At 38.1% G+C, this 17457-nt stretch overlaps 2 protein-coding genes across 5 annotated transcripts in view; one reads left to right on the forward strand and one right to left on the reverse strand.

Annotated features, from left to right (window-relative positions):
* Positions 1-8105, forward strand: part of LOC100691568 (neprilysin) — a 32577-nt gene extending 24472 nt beyond the window's left edge. For 3 of the 4 annotated variants that reach the window (XM_005459297.4, XM_005459296.4, XM_025898100.1), the window contains 10 exons: positions 2476-2574; positions 2696-2773; positions 2989-3092; positions 3441-3499; positions 3598-3717; positions 4060-4193; positions 4625-4690; positions 5233-5328; positions 5596-5672; positions 5868-5967. In XM_005459297.4, coding sequence (XP_005459354.1) covers positions 2476-2574; positions 2696-2773; positions 2989-3092; positions 3441-3499; positions 3598-3717; positions 4060-4193; positions 4625-4690; positions 5233-5328; positions 5596-5672; positions 5868-5967 — 933 coding nt within the window. Of the gene's footprint in view, positions 1-2475; positions 2575-2695; positions 2774-2988; positions 3093-3440; positions 3500-3597; positions 3718-4059; positions 4194-4624; positions 4691-5232; positions 5329-5595; positions 5673-5867 lie in introns of all 4 variants that reach the window. The other variant, XM_003454788.5, reaches the window with a different exon arrangement.
* A 5918-nt stretch (positions 8106-14023) lies between these two features.
* On the reverse strand, positions 14024-16274 carry strit1 (small transmembrane regulator of ion transport 1). The gene is made up of 4 exons (XM_025898112.1): positions 16013-16274; positions 14886-15002; positions 14664-14770; positions 14024-14091 (listed from the first exon to the last, which is right to left on the reverse strand). The coding sequence occupies exons 1-4, from the start codon at positions 16020-16022 to the stop codon at positions 14077-14079; spliced, it is 249 nt and encodes an 82-aa protein (XP_025753897.1). The 5' UTR covers positions 16023-16274; the 3' UTR covers positions 14024-14076.
* Positions 16275-17457: the final 1183 nt, after the last annotated feature.

A 17457-nucleotide genomic window follows, 5' to 3' on the forward strand; every position in this document is an offset into this window, starting at 1 on the left:
GGCTACAGCAGTAGAAGACCACAATCGCTGCCACTCCTGTAAACTAAGAACAGGAAACTAGACAATAAATGATTGGAAACACGATACCTGGTCTAATAAATCTCAGTTTGAAAGCATGGTTCCACCTTGCCTTGTATCAATGGCATAAGCTGCTAGTGGTGTAACGGTGTGGGGGAAATTTAATGATACACTTTGGGGTTTTAAATTGAGTATCATTTAGACACTAGACTATACACAGTCTGTGTGTATAGTCTATCTATCTTCTGATGTTTTTTGTGTTCCAACAGAATAACACACTGTATGATAAAGCTGGTTTATTGAACATAACATCACCAGATGTCAATACAATAATAGACCACCCTTGAGACAGGGTTGACTGGGATATATGCAGAAACAAATCTGCAGTAGCTGATGGTATCGTGTCAATATAGCCCCAAATCTCTCAGGAATTTTTCCAGCACCTTGTTTAATCTAAAAATTAAGGGGTGGTACTAGAAAAATATACCTGATAAAGTGGCCAGTGAGTGTATATATGACTTCTCAAAAAAAGAAAAGAAAAAGAAAAACCCTAACAAAATTCTGAAGTTATTATTGCAATGAATAATCTAATTTAACCAACTTTTCAGATGTAATTAGCAAGTCTTTGTCTTATATATAATATGCATTCAGAAATATATTTCGGCTAAACAACACAAACACTCACAAATCAAACAAGAGGAATGTTTCCAGCACTTTATTGAATCTCTGCAACAACGATTTAAGACAGTTCTGAAAACAAAAGATTGTCCAAACTGGTACTAGAAAGGTGTACCTAATAAATTGACCAGTAAGTATATATGGCATATAAAGTAATTCAAAATAGTTAATTTAGATGGTAAATATGTAACTCTGATAAGTTGAATTAAAATATTTTTCATTAGATTGTTGCTAAAGCGTTACATTTCTAAGCATCCCTCTTTTTAATACGATAAGGTAACTCTGGGTCCAACTATCTAGCATTCCCAAACTCAGTCCATGTGGACTACATCATGGTGAATGAAAAATATCTATATTTGAGCGCTTTGTTAGCTTTGGGTAGATAATGCACCTAATTTACAGCACTGTGTGACAAAGAAGCATAATCATGCTAAAACTTTGACTAAAAGAAAAAAAACAACAACTGGAACACAGCGTATCCATGCACATAGTGCTATCACAAGTATGTTAAAAGGTTTTTAGAAAAGCCTCTTAAGTATAATCACTGCTGGTTTGTGGGCATCCACAGTGTGCTCTCCAAGTCGTCACACATTATGTTAGCTAGGGGTCTGCTAATGTGATGAGAAGCTGGTGTGCCTTTTGTCTGCCTGCTGTGGCCTCAAAACAAATCTGTGGTTAGAGGACTCTTGAAGGGTGACCTTTGTTGTCTCTGAAGTTTTTTTTTAAATTTCCTGTTTCTGTTTTTTTTGTATTTGTTATTTGGTGGCGATACTTTCATTTGAATTGTCCCAGTTGTGTATTTGTTGTGCTTGTGGTCAAAAACCTTTGCCTTTTTAAGTCTGATGGCCAAAGTACAGGGCATGGTTTGCACTGGTGGCGTCAGTCAGACTGCCTCTCTGTATGCAGCATGATCGTGAAAATATGTAGCTCAGGGCAAATACGTTATAGAAACATGCACCACAGGTTTCACTGAAAAGTGAGCTTTTGATGTGATGACTGATGATTTTTGAATTTGCATAAGAAAATATCATTATCTGAAGCTACTATTGCTCTGCAAATTCACGTTGAAGACAAGAATGCTGACATGAAAAGCATTTTTTCACTCGCACTCGTTCATGTGTTTAATAACAATAATATAACTGACCTGCCTATCGCATGGATTGCCATTATGCTGAACTATCTCTTCTATAATTTAAATTCATAAAGCTCAGGATCATTCGAGTAACCAGAAATGAAACCCTAAAATGCTGAATGCATCTATAAGCGAATGTACATTTTTAAAATATGTAGAGCAGTAGCATGATCAATAATGCATTTGTAAATATGCAGTCAAGGAGTGAAGACATCTACTGTAGAGAATTTTAATACAACAAGATGAGACTTTCATATGTACAAAAAGTATCCGTTTAATAATATTCTTTTAGTAGTTTTAGTCGTTTTTAGTCACTAATGAAGCATATCTGGTTATTATTGTGACCTCAGCCAATTTTAATACTTGATAGAAAGAAATATGTCATGTTAAACTAATATCACACTTCTGAAAATGTCTGCCAAGGTCAGCAGACTCCTACACTGGAGTTGTTCTGCATTCATACATGACTATGTAATGATGAGGCTTAATTCAGGGAAGTGTATTTTTATGAATTTGTTGCCCAGTATGTTGCAAGATTGCTTGGCATAACTTCAGATTTTGATGATAGTCTCCCTCTGCAGAAAATTTGTTCTGACTGATATGATGAGGTTTTCACTCTTTATTTGTGTTTGTGTGGTTTGGCTTAGATGGAGGAGATGATTAAAGACATTCGAGAAGTGTTCATTAGTAACCTTGATGACCTGACATGGATGGATGCAGAGACCAAGAAAGCAGCTGAGGAGAAGGTATTGCTTATAATTTTAGCTATAACAGTTAATGATTGTTATACGTATAGTCCATTCTGAATTTCGGGATAGTTGATGGCTAAAAATGTTTGTTCAATTTTCTCAACCTATGCTTGTGCAGGCCCGAGCTATTCGGGAACGGATCGGCTATTCAGACAACATCATGGATGACGAATATCTTAACAATGAGTACAAAGATGTAAGTATCTGAAAATATGCAACTGAGAATGTTTTCCTTCTTTCATGGAATCATTTCAGCAGAATACAGAGCGCCTTTATTGTAGCCGTATATCGGTTCTGTGAAAAATCTCTGTGAATTCCTGGCTTTTATGAGTTTTGCTGGAGAATATATGGCCAAGTGTTGATAGCTCTCATCTCGGCTAATCCTCCTGTTTCTCTGTGTGTTGGTGTTAGCTGAGCTACAGTGCAGAGGAGTACTTTGAAAACATCCTACAGAACCTGGAGTATGTGCAGAAGAAACGCCTGCGGAAACTCAGAGTAAAAGTCAACAAAGAGGAGTAAGCTTTCCATTGAGGGGTAGAATAAACTGGCTTATTCCAGATGTATATTAAGCTGCAGTTGTTACCATTTAAATTAGCAGTAATAAATTAGTTTTTTTCCCTTTTTGGCACTCTTGGTGTACCCCAGTATCTCACATTTAGCACAGTGCACTGATCGTTCTCCCACACATACTCCTACCCACGTATAGAGTTCAGCTTTCCTCGGCTGGGAGGCTAACATTATCCCAGCTATTAATAACTGCAGGTTAATTTTGATATATTTCATCAAACATGCGTTTCACTGGGCTCTAGTGCTCTTTACTGTAGCAGTAGTGCTCTTCACTTAATTCCAACGTCTTTGTCCAGGTGGGTAACTGGAGCTGCTGTTGTCAACGCCTTCTACTCATCCAGCAAAAATCAAATAGGTATTTCACATATATGCAAAGGTTAAACTGCAAAAGACTAAAACAATACACATTTTATGTATTTGCTGATTTATTTATTTTACTTTTCTTGGTGTCAGTGTTTCCTGCTGGAATCCTTCAGCCTCCTTTTTTCAGCAAAGGCCAGGCTAAGTCTCTCAACTATGGCGGCATCGGCATGGTAATCGGTCATGAGATCACACATGGCTTTGATGACAATGGTATGATTTTCCACATTGTTACTCTTTGTTCCTCCCAGGGGCAGTTCTGGCAGATTGCATTGATCTTTGGAAAAATAAATTATATATATATGTAATAGATTTCCCCTTGTAACTGGTACCAGAAAAACATGTTTTGTAACACCATTTAGGATCTCAGAACTTTTTTTCCAACTTGGTTCTGCTTCAGAGATGGAAGGATTTATTTATACTGACATCTACTGTTCACAAACACATAAATGTAATTGCAACTAACATAGAATATATGCAGCATTTAAATGCTGTTGATATTCTTGTTTTCTTGTTCATCAAGTTCAACTTGTCCACATCCCATTCATTCTTTAGGCCGTAACTATGATAAGGATGGCGACCTGAAGGACTGGTGGACACCAGACTCGACACAGAGGTTCCTCGAACTGTCTAAGTGCATTGTTGATCAGTACGGAAACTTCTCTTGGGATCTCGCTAGTGGACTACATGTACGTTCATCTGAACTATATCCATCCTTCTTCTTTCTAACATCTTATCAAATTTCCTCCCATATTTTTTCCTCAATATTATCATGAGCTTTACTTTATCTCATTTATTTGCTTTCCTGTTACCTTTGCCAGCTTATCTGTTGGTCATTTTTCTGTCTTTCCACACATTTTGCTGCCTCATTCCTTCTCTGCTCCAGGTGCCCTTAATATTTTGTGTTGACATATCAATGGCTATTCCTCTCCTTCTCTTTGTCTCACCTTGTCTGTCCTTTTCTTTTGAACAATGCTTCTTTTATCCCTTGTGAAATGATTTCCTATATCCCAAAAGTTATATGTACAATTTGCTGAAATACAGAGGAAAAATTACAGCCTCCTTCTGTCCTTTTTCCCTGTCAATCTTTGTGTTCTCTGTCCCTATATCGCCTCTTCAGTTAAATGGTAACAACACCCTCGGAGAAAACATTGCTGACAATGGAGGGATACGACAGGCGTATCAGGTAATGAGCCTGAAAAAAAAGAGAGAGAGAGAGAAAGTCCGTTTAAGAGGCCCAGTTTACAGATAAGAGAGGAGGTGATTCAGTCTGCAGCTTGCTATTGTCATCTGCTTTCTAACATTAATAGACTAGTTATTTTGTTAGGTCACAGGCTGGCTCATTAGCTATTGTAAACACAGCAATAAAGGACATAATGTCGCTGCTGGATGTATCAGTTTTAGCTTGGCAAAGCACAGAAAAGACATTCAAAGACTTGAATGCAACATGAAAGAGCAGGTATAGTATTTTCACATAAATTATACATGTCTAACACAGTACATACACAGTACACGTTTTTTTTTCTTTCTCTTTCAGCGCAAAGTCTAGATTATTTTTCTAATTAATACGTAGATCTCAGGGAGACAGGTTGGATCCATATGCATTTATTTTTCTGTCTGCAAACATGGTGACATAAGTTATGATTTCATAATTGATGCTTTCATAATCAGTGTGATTTTTAGATGTATTCAACATGACTGCTGGGTAAGATTGTGTCACTGATTTAGGCCTACAAGAACTATGTAAAGCAGCATGGAGAGGAACCACCTCTGCCTGGAATTGACCTTTCCCATGATCAACTCTTCTTCCTAAACTTTGCTCAGGTACAAGCCTTACTGACTGATGCAGCAGTTGTTTGTTGAATAATAAGCCACTTTTTACACATGTATTGTAGTTCTGACCTTTCCTAGGACCGTAGGCAACAATAGAAAAATATCCTGCAAAATGTGCATGCTTGGTGATGGATGGATGGATTGATTGATTGATGGATGGATGGATTGATGGATGGACTGGGTTAAGCAATGGATAGATGTGCAGATTTCAGATTTCTTGGTGCAATTCAGTGCATCCTAATCACTGTCTTTTTACAGGTGTGGTGTGGAACACATCGGCCAGAGCAAGCTGTGAATTCCATTAAAGTTGACGTACACAGTCCAGGGAAATTCAGGTAAACTCAAACCAAGAGTATTTTCTTTACATCAATCAGCTATGTGCTGCTGGCAAAGGGCAGAAAACAAATTACAATGGTAGCTAACATTTTAAAACCTAGACAAAATGATATGTCATGTTAATTTCACTTTCAAGTCCCCGTCTAATATAACAACTTCAGCTCCAACCATCAATCTCCTCTCTATGTTCACAGGGTACTAGGCTCCCTTCAGAATTTCCCAGAATTTGCCAAAGCATTCAACTGCAACAAAAGCAGCTACATGGTTCCTGACAACATCTGCCGTGTGTGGTGATCCACATACCTCTGGGATGGGTCCTCCCCATCCCCCTACAGTACCTCTACCCTCTGATTGTTGAAGAACTCACAGGGGGCTGCATTAAAATGGAAGCTTCCCTTAGCTCTTGACTGGATGGACCATGGCTGGTGGACTGACACTGCAGTATGCACTTCATCCAAGGACGGCAGCACACTGTACCCTCGTAGATGGATGGACTGAGCACTGTCTCTCCAACTCTGACACTGTAGTTCATTCATTCAGCCCAATTATTCTCCTACTCACTGGATACAATCACTTTTGTGTTTTTGTTTTTATTTGTCTCTCAATTTTTCTCGTTTTGCTTCTCATTTATGAGTCCGCCAATGTGTATTTGTGAGTGCACATGTGAGTGTGTTTCAGTCTAAAAACTGCAGAAGAGCAGCAGACAGACAAATGTGCTCAGCCCACTGGCATATGAATACACCAGACACCCACTCACACTCATATACATGTAACAGGGCTGAACCACTCTATTGTATGTGGGACTGAGCTGTACTCTCATAAAACCTCAGCTGGTTTCAGCCTTCATCAACATGCTGATCCACTCTTCAGTGTACTCATAGTGTAATCTTTGTTCATACATAAAACTAGATTAGATAAATTATTATAGAAAATCAAAAGTCATTTTATTATATAGAGCAGCAAGTATTTAATCGCGATCACATATTACACAGTGCTGTTCTATAATCAATGCTAACATCTTTACCGCAGTTGGCAGGTGGCTGCTCTTCATTAGCAGAACATGGATTATAAACCAAAATGAAGTTTTTGCCTTTTAGATGACACCTGGTCATAAGTCATAAAGACGACAATCGACAGACACCAAACACTTTTCGTTCTTCGAGACTCCTGAGTGTTTCCGTGTGAATGAATGTCTCTGTGTCTTTTCCAGTCTTTGTACGTCATTTGTTATAACTGCCTGCTGTTTGTCAAGCAGATTGGTATGCCTTACAGTTGTGCTACTCTGTGTGAGTGTGTATGTGCATTTGTGGGAGAACAAAGGATAAGAAAATGTATTATTAAACAAGTAGCTCGGCTTTTTCTCATGCTCGTTTGCTTTCTCGTTAAGAATTGGATGAGAAAATCAACACCACTCTCACGTCTCAGTGTTTTAGCCAGCTGCCATATGACTTAACTTAGCATAACGAGTGCAAAGAGCTGTCCGTGGTCTGTCCAGTTTATATAATAACCCCGGCTTGATTTCAGTAATTGCCACATTGCGTTTCATGTTTTTATCAGTACGAAAAGCCAAAGTCAAAAAAGAATCTGATTTTTAACAAACTCATGTGAGCGTATTATTAATCTTCCAAACTTTTGATAAGACATTGAATAAGTGTGTGTTCATAAAATGTTAAACTATTGAGAAGAAGCATAGTGATTTCCCAGTTTCATCTTGGCTTAATCTTATCAAGTGTGCCATATAGCCAATGTTTTCTGTTTTTGTTTTTAGGTGATTATAAGCACAAAGCAAAAGATTAAGCTTCTTATATAGTTTACACTCACAGACATTAAAAAAAATCATAAGTGCATCCATTTTTTGAATACAGGTGATTGTATTAAATCAGTAGAATTTAATTAACCATTTCATATGGTTTTATTTTTTAATGTTAAATTGTAAAAGGCTGTGATACATGGTTAATTGTGGAAAAAGCTAGAAATTAGTGCAATGAATGATGTGCCATGATCATGTAGACCACAGACTGTATACGCCCTCCATGTCCAAACTTCATATATATATATTCAAGCTCCCAGGCCTTTGGTAGAGGACCAGAGCTTGAAGGCTAGACCGCCTGCAGGGGCAAGAGGGGAATATATATATCTATATCTATATAGAGCTATAGATATAGATATATATCTATATCTCTATATCTATATCTATGTCTATATATATCTATATATATCTATATATAGATATATAGAGATAGATATTCTCAATGCTATTTGTGCAAGCTGTTTTTGTGTCTTTATTGGTCACAAGGTTTTCTTTCTATCACTTTCAGTCCACTTGTAGAAAGACAGATATACCTCAGTTGCCTGTATTTAGATACTTTCTAAGAATGACTGATAATCATCTTGAGAAGCGTTTTTCTTTCAGAATAAACCTTTAAAAAACACAGTATGTCTGCAGACAGCTTGACTTATTATGTTCATGGGTGTTTTCGTTCTTTAGCTCAAATATATTTCTGAATGCATGTTATCTGGGATAGGAAGGACATGCTAGTAACATGTGAAAGGTTGGTTAGTCAAAAATCCTTGAGAAACAAGAAATATAAAGTTTTGGTGAAGCTGAAGTCATTTACTATAATAATTAGCTGATAATATGGTGTTTTTATTTTCCTCTTCTTCTCAGTTTTTCAGAAATGCCCAATTCTTAGAATCAACGAAGCGCTGGAAACCTTACTAAGCAATTTTGGTTCATAATGACATGATAGGATGCCAAGTCAATATCCCCTACACCATTACAGCCTGAACTGACATAACCAGGATGGATCAATGTTTTTATGTTGTTTAAGTCTGACCATACTATCTGAATGTCTCAATAGAAATCAAAATCCGGTAGATTTGCAGTTTCTGAAATAGCCAGACCAACAAGTCATCTTCTTCTTACCTTTTCTAATGCTCGGTTTGACCATGTCTACATAAGTGCTGCCATGTGATTGGTTGATTAAATATTTGTGTTAAAGAGCAGTTTAACAGGTATACCTAATAAAGTTGTGCAGAAAATCATTCAAATATTCTACATCAAAGCTTGAAATCTGCATCATTTCCCTGATGGCCTTGTAAAGATTAAAGTATGGACATACATTACATTCCACTCACACAATATTGTTGACTTGATGAGTGTATTATGAATAAAGTGGTTTATTTTTGAAATTTCCACAGAGAGGGCAAATATTTAATCTAAATGCAGCTTCCCTGACTAATTAGGCCTATAAGAATTGGGGGGGGTAGGAGCTGAGTGTGAAGCCAGCCAAAAGTTAGTCACAATGCAAACAAATGAATGCGCAATATCTTTATAGCGGCTCCCAAGCTGCCTGCTAGTAAATATACCCCATGCTGCAATGAACTAGCAAGCACATTTCCTGGCACAGGGATGGCTTGCACCTTGGCTGAGACTAGAGAGGGAAACTGTCAGGGATGTACAGGGAATAAGAAGAAGAAGACGAAGGAAAACAACACTTCAGAAGTTCAGAGGTGAGCCAAAGAGAATTATAAGGCACATGATGTGAGGGACAGGGATGCCAAGTAGGAGCACAGGAAATATGACCAAACTTGGAAGAAAAGTGTCAAAAATATCTCAAGAAAGGGGAGAGTGCTGCTGCAGGGGCAAGGGCCAGAAACCACATACTTGTGCAAATAGACAAAAAGTAAAGCCTGGAATTATTTTGCTTATGTCTTCATTTTTTTTTTTAAAGATTTGTTTTTGGTTCTTTTTTATTATTTTCTTTACCAAACTATAAAAACTGTAATGTGAGTGCATGCTTCTCATTGGCAGAGCAGACCAGAAGTATTTGGGGGTTATGCTGGAGTCTACAAAATGTCGCCAGTGTGTCAAACACGGTGACTTTAAAAAGCAAGGACAAACTTTATTTAGTGTATCTTGACCACATAAAACAACAAACAGTGCAACAAAGATATTTTCACCTGTTGCTACTGGTTAACACATTTCCGCCCTATCTGAGATTCATTCAGTTACTGTTTTTAGCAGAATATTAGTTGCAGTTGCTTATTTACTGCCGAGATTCCCCCTTTTGCTCCCACTGGCTGTAACACTTTGGCAGTTAGCTGAAAGTTCACACCACCCACTTTCCTCGTGCTCTCACCTTCCCAGTCATTAGCAGCTACACTAGCTAACATCACAGCTAACATTACAACACCTCAGCATGTTCCTAGGAGGCTGAACAGTTCATTTTGCACTGTGAAAATTGTAGACTGCTGTGGTAACCCAGAGGGGGGATATTAAACTAAAACACATTAAAGAGTGACTTGAGTTTTTTAAAAAATTTGCTGTTATTATTTTAATATATATATATATATATATGTATATATACATTTTTATTTATTTTTTTGCACCACACAGGAAAGAAAAAACACAGCTAGCACTTCTGGGCTTAAAATGTTAAAACCTACCGCCATTTCAGCTTTAAGAAAGTCACCAGTGCCAGCTCTTCTTTTGTTTTTGCTCCCACTACAAAGTTCTGCTCCCTTCTGTTGCCCTCTGGTCATAAAACTACTCAGTTTTCCATCATGCGCCCTTTGGGTGACCCTAACGGTGGGCCTACTGGTATGTGTGTGGGTATATGTGTGTTTGCATGTGTATCTTGGGGGGGCACAAGCAGTCTCTGGAATGCCTGTGTGTGTTATTGCTTGGGGCACTGCATGATGTATGCACAAAAGCACGTGCATAGGCACACTGCCACGTGCAAATAATATGTTAGGAGGATCATAAGTGTGGAAGTGTTTCAGGTAGGAAATCACATCTTGTTATTGCTCACTTGATTCAAAAGGAGCTCTTATTGTGAAGTGCCCTCTTGCTGTGCTCTTGTTTTTAATGGCTGCTGATAGCCACCCATTTTGATTTCAAACTGGTTGAGTTTTCCCTGAAGTTTTTTTATGTGGCTCTTTACTTTTTCATGCAATAGTATAAAAGAAAAGAATTCATAAGATCACACACACACGGGAACAATTCACTGTCGCTAGTGGTTTTCATTTAGTACATAAATTAACATATAAAATTCTTCAGCTTCACATTAGTGATTGCAGATATATCAAAAGAAAATGTTTAATGCCTTTTCTAAAAATATTGTCAAGAATTTAATAATTAAAAAATAATTTTAAAAAGACTTGTGTATTAGTTTGCCTCAAGTACTCAGCACAGACAATGAGTAAATACAGTTCAAAATATTTGAAAAAAGGACATGATAAAACCTTAAAAAATATTTTTTGCAACAACAGCCTTAAGGCTTCACATTAGTGTCTGTGCTCACTTCATAATTAATATAAAACAGTGACCTCCTGTGGTTGTTCAGTAAATTGTGTTTTTTTTTTTAAATATCTTTTTCTTTGTTTGTGTATTTATTATTATTTGTTTTTTAGCTGAGTCCATTTGGATAGACAGGTGCAAAAGTTTACTTAGATCAAACATACACACAGCGATCCAATGAGGATTACTGATTACTTTGGCTGCACACAACTTTCCACACTGGATCTTGTTTCTCTTTCGCAGGTGAAACTGCATGTTGTAGCTCGCTCTAACCGACCCTTGAGCTGACAGCTAGGCATCCACTTCAGTTATCTGAGGACAGCCACATATGCTTTTCCCCCGTCTCCCTTTCATGTTTCAACCATGTCTACTCTAGTGTGTTCTGCCATTAAACTAACCATTGATCTTCTTTTAGCAGATGACAGGTGAAAGATCAGTTCCATTAATTTTACATTTTGTCTCACTAAGTGGACCACACATTTCTTATTAACTGCTTCAAGACACTGGCACGCAGGTCACAGCACTTAATTGGTTCAGCTGATGAAACACTATTATCTGTCACAATCAGAAATGCCAGTTCGACATGCAGCACTTTGGAGGGCTTTCTGGGAATGCAGTCTTTCCATTTTGCTGGTTTGCTGAGTTTGCTGGCCAGATAGTTGCTTTGTTAAACCCTCTTGATAAAATATCATCAAATCATCAGCTGCTAGATATTTGGCATAAATCAGACAATTAAAACATGATGTGCATTATTTCAACCTCCGTTTTTAATTATCAAGAAAAACCGTCAGTTCTACTTTAATCTCTTGTCTTGGCTGGTCATGGTGCTTATGTTAAGGCAGTGCTTTTATACATTTGGCTTGTTCACTATGTATCAACTCCACAACAAGATTTGACTCAAATTTTAACTGTCATTTTCTGCATTTATTTTAAGAAGCTATTGATTTCTTAACTACAGCTGAATTTGGCCCACAGCTACTGTTAAAACAAATGCATTTATTCCCCATGAGTCATTCAAGAGCATTAGATCCACATACAGGCTACTTTTTCCCATCCCCAAAATAAGTTTAAGACCAAAGTGGACCTGGCTTTGCCCCAGGTGGTGGTGGTATCAAACAGCCTCTGTTAGGCCAGGTGGTTCCAGGCCTATATATAGGAGAACTGCAGCAGTATTGCCAGCATCATTACTGGTGTTAAATTTACTGCTAAAATCAGACTAAAGCCTAAAATAGACTCTTACATCACTATAACTTTACAATTACAGGTATTATTGGAAACAAAAAGCAATATTATTGCTGTTGCCTTCCATTACTTACAGTAAGGTTTGACAGGGATGATGCATCTTATTAGAATGATCTCATTTTTGCGTCCCAATCATGCATTTTTCATGTTTTTACTAAGCAAGGGCAACACAACAAGGTGATAATTGTGTAATGTCAAGTGTAGACACATAGAATTAATTTCGAGTTAATGTACCACACCTGGAAGACATGTTTTTGCACAGCACCATGTGGTGTACCTGAAAAGTGATCTATTAGTGGGAAGGCATGCCAAAGTGAGGCTGGCTTCAAGTTTTGTGAAGAATGCGTATCTCGATGTGAGGTGGTGTAAGGCAGGTTTGCTGTGAAGTGAGCACAGTGGGTGCGTTAACAGCATAAAGCATGATTGTTCTGCAAAATATCTGTTACGAGCAACCTGACGCTATTAAATTACTACAAAGCATTGTATGCGTGTTTAATGAAAGGTTATATGTGTATAAGTAGGATGCAGAGTAATTGCATGTGTTTGCATGTTTGTCAGCATGAAGATGTGTGTGCGAGTCACTATAATTTACATGTGTTTCTGCTATTACGGTGTTGTGGTACACAAAGTTTCCATCTCAACCTCATTACCCTTTAGACTGATGTTTGCATCTGGTGCACATATTGAACATGACACTCAATGTACAGGCTTATTTGGCCTGTGCCTGATTATAAGGCTTACACCTCTTGCTTACTGGAAAGTGGATGTGACACAACTTGCAGTAAAAAACCAGACAGTGTAATACCCTCTTATTAAATGCAGACTTTAAAATGCCTCTTTAAGCTGACAGCACCATTGCAGAGTTTGGTAATTTTAACTTATGAGCTAAGATGTTTGATCGCTCGTAGCTGAAGTCCAAATACTGGCTTTAAACATTTCCTGATATGCTACAGTAAATTCAGCCTGAATTCAGCAGTGTGCAACAGTTCATCAGGTGCTTACATTTCTTAGAACAAATTATGAACAAAAACTACTCCTCGGGTGTCTAAACTCTCAAGAGTTATGGCTTCACATCCATTGTGAGTGCGGGACTGCTAAAAAAAAAGAGACTTGTGGTAGCCATGGCAACGATATTGCTAGTCCTAAGACTAAGAAAGAATTTTGATGCACAGCTGTATGACAGGAATATACAGAGAGGGCTCACGTGCACATCTACACACAGACAACTTTTTGGAACAAGCACCACATGGGGTGCATCACTTTAGCAGAAATTACACCAAGTTATATACATTCACTGTAGACTATAATTGAGCAGAGCTTGGCATGTCCCAGTAATGTGGCTATGTGACACTGACAATACAGTATATTCTTGGGGGTTTTTTGTTTTTGTTTTTTTAACATGAAGCATTATTCTTTTTAGAGTTGAAATGGTTTACAAGCAGCCTGAATATGCAAATGTATCACATTTAACACAATCTGACAAAAAAACAGCTGGTGTTCTCAATAGGATATCTACTTGATTGTGCAGTTAATGGATTTCAATCCATGATGCCTGAAAGTGTTTTAATTCATGTTGTAGTGATTGTACAGTATAATATAAATACTGCAATTGAATGGGAGATAATTGCAGAAATGTGTTTATTTGAAAAAAGAAATATGACAGGACAGAGAATTATTCATGTGAACATTATTATCAAACAATCACAGTAGGGAACTGTTCCCTAATTTCATACAAACATTTTCTTGTCTGTCCAGACCGTATCTGATAGAAAATTAATATCTCAGCGTACAGATGATCTTTTCTTCCCCGTGTCCTCTGGAAGGAGAAGTTATTTTCTGTGATGAATTGAATTTCTTCCTCACATACCACTTTTCTGCCAGAAAAAGACAATCAAAATGCATTAGTAAAACAAACACACAGGATGAGACTTCAGGCTGGCTTGTAGGGTTTGAAACATAATCTCTATTCACAATTTTTTCTTTGAGGTAGTTTTCCTCTTGTGTATACACGTCATTTTGATCTGATGAAATGTGAAATATTAAGTGGTTGCCAAGGATAAAATATTTCACCCAGATAGAGCCATCAATGTCTGTCTTAAATTTTCCTAAATTTTAAGTCCATCCAACCATTTCTGTTTTTAACTGAAACCATGACCTTGTGGTGGCGCTAAAAGGGAAAATCAGTGGATCAGCTAAGTCACAGCAAATCATTGTCTTGGGGTTTGCAAGTCTATGCAAAGCCCCATGGTAACCTATCAAATATTTTTTGAGATAGTTCAGTCTGAGTCAGAGTGGTGGGCTGAAAGTCAGACTGACTGACAAGCCACTGGCATTCACAACTTATTCAAAATTATTCACATTTAAAAACTGTTACATCCAGCAAATACATACAATATTGCTGTATTACATTTAAGCATGTCATACATTTTAAAGAGAAATCAGATACCCAAGCAAAAATGAAGACGAAGTAGACAACAGCTATGCAACCGACAATCCATCCTACGATCAACAGAACAGGGAATAGTTTGTAGGATGAATCTGTTGGACCCACAACTAGAGACAAATACAGAAACAATATCAATGTGATGGGTGGTTGAGGAAAAATTTATTCAACGGAGCCCCCCCCCCATGTTGTGTCTCAGTTCTGGGTAGTATGCGTGTGTCTTACCTCGCCTGGACATGGCACTTCTCTCTGTTCTAATCTTTTTGTTGTGATGTGTGCAAAACCAGCCTCCTTGCTGTGAGGACTTGATGTTGGCATCCGGCAGAGCAGGGTGAAACAAATCTGGTGGAGTTGGAATACAATCCATCTTTAGCCCTTCTTCAGTCCCATTTGATTTTAGCCTGTTCTCCTCTACCCAACATTCACAATACACTTTATATTACTGACAGAACATTTAAATTTTCCTTTAGTTTTATTTATTTCTTTTTTTTTGGAAATGATGCCGTGGCTGTCACATTGTTTTCTCTATGGACCAAGTCCCAGCTGTGGTGGGCCCTGGGCTTCTCTTCTCTTATCCTCCCGGGAGAAACTGTTACAGCTGAGGCTGCAATATTGTCTCTAGAGTGTATTCTGACTCTCCAGCAGCTCAATACTCTGGGTCAATATTAGAGCAACGAGAGATAAAATGCATTTTTCTGAAAGGTTTCTTTTGTGGATTTTGACCTGTCTGTTTTTTTTCTACACAGATTAGCCAAGAAACACAAGAAACTGATTATTAATATTTAAATATTATATTTATTTAATTCGTACAAACCCAGTGTAAAAATATATAAAAAGGTTTGGAGTTATGTGCAGGGCTATTTCTTGGCCAGGAGCTGTGGCTCCCCAGAGTCTGGGCAGGTTACTTGTCAGTAAAACCACAGTCAGTCATTTCCACACTTTGTGTTTTCCACACAATAATCACATTGGATGCAACATGCCAACTGATGTGGAAACAGATTTTGTTTTATGTGTTGATAGAAATAGGCGTGTCGATGAGAGAAGGAGAGAGGAGAGAGGAGGAGAGGAGCAGTAATTACTGGAGACCTTTTAAGAACCAACAAAGGATGAAGGAGGAGAGCAGAGGAAAAGTGAGATCATGTGCCCTGGAAAGCAGAGGGCACAGGAAGATTCAGAGGAAGGGAAGAAAACGAGAACGCAAAAGAGAGGGCACTCATGGTGTAATTGGATCAGCACTTGCAACTGACAGCCTCTCCTTCTGAAAATGACAGCTCTTTTTCTCTGGCTAAGCCCTTTCATTGTTAATACCCCTCAAGTCCCCCCCCTTCTAATTGTAGATCCAGCACGCTCACCTGCTAACATATGGCCCAGAGTCTGTATGCTGAGATCTGAAAAGTATGAGGTCAGGCTGATTGCAAGATTACATGAAAGTGCCCAACGTCTGCTGTCAGTGCAAAGTGTGGGTGTTGATGAAATTGACACAGCTGTTTCCAATGATTTTACACCATTGCTGCAACAACTTACTTTGAGGTGAAACGTAAATATAGCATCTATATTTTAAAACCTCTTTCCCTGGTGATCTGAATGTGCACACCTGGGTGTTACTCCATTCCTCTGTTAACTCCAAATTAGCCTGTAATCTCTTTCTCCTCCTGCTAAGCCTTGATCAGATTTCCCATCTTTGCTGCAGTGATTCGTATATAGTAGCTACATTGTTTTCCTCCTCTTTCCTTTAGTGTGACAAAAATTACTTGAAACCACTGTTGCTCAAAGTAACTGTTCATCTGTATTGTTGGTTTGTGATTAGAGGATTTATGTGAAGTATTTTCACGCTCATATCTGTTGTACTAACTAATCAACGTTGGATATTCTTTGAATTTCTCTTACTGCACTTTTTTCTATCAAATATGCATTTCAGCTCCATGGCTGCTTTGCTGACAATAAGTTTTATGGAGAGAAGTAGGAACTCTTGCCAGTGGTAAAATATATTCCAGGTAGTGTTTATCAGGTAGGGTATATTGATTGATGTGTTCTGTGTTCATGTGAGAGCAGCACAGCCTGAGCTGGAATTTCAGACTGAGAAGGCTAGTGCTTCCCCTAAAACGATGGACTTTAAAGGATGTAATGTTTTCTTTTCCTTAACATTAGCTAACTAAGCATTTTTCATTGTATGGCTTTATTTCTGATGTTGATTTTTCTTGGTGTTATTTTCCTGTGTGACTCATGTAGCAGTTTTAACCAGTCAGCTTGTCAACACCTTGGGAATACGACCTTCGCAGTGGAGGAAATGAACAGTAACTCAGACCTCCTGTTCAGCTTCACCCTTGACTGTCTGAAAGCTGAGAGTTGCCTAGCAAAGGGCACCACTCTGTTAGCAGCCATGACTATGGTAACTAGAGATTAAGTTCATGCGCCAAACGTTCCACTGTAGAAGTGATGAAAGGTCAAACAATCATGCTTCCAAGTTCGCAGATAGACACAAGCCCCTGGATAATGTCCACATGGGTCAGAGCAACACTTCAATTGCAAGTCAGCGACAATATTGCTGTCAACACACTGACTGTTTTGTTACTTTGTTGCTCATACTGGTAATGAAGCGTTACACATTTGTGTTTCAATTGCATTGTGTTGCACTGCTACCTCAATAACAAGCTTGCAGGCTCTATGTGTTCAGCTTTCAAGTTTCCCCAGTTTTCATATGGCTTTCCTCTGACCGCTCTTAATTTCCCACAAATCAAAGGCATCACTGTTAGGTATTAGTCATGCTCCCACAATTGCCTTTGACAAAAGCAGTGGC

This window comes from Oreochromis niloticus, linkage group LG14 (genome assembly GCF_001858045.2).
Source record: "Oreochromis niloticus isolate F11D_XX linkage group LG14, O_niloticus_UMD_NMBU, whole genome shotgun sequence".
Classification (NCBI taxonomy): Eukaryota; Metazoa; Chordata; class Actinopteri; order Cichliformes; family Cichlidae; genus Oreochromis; species Oreochromis niloticus.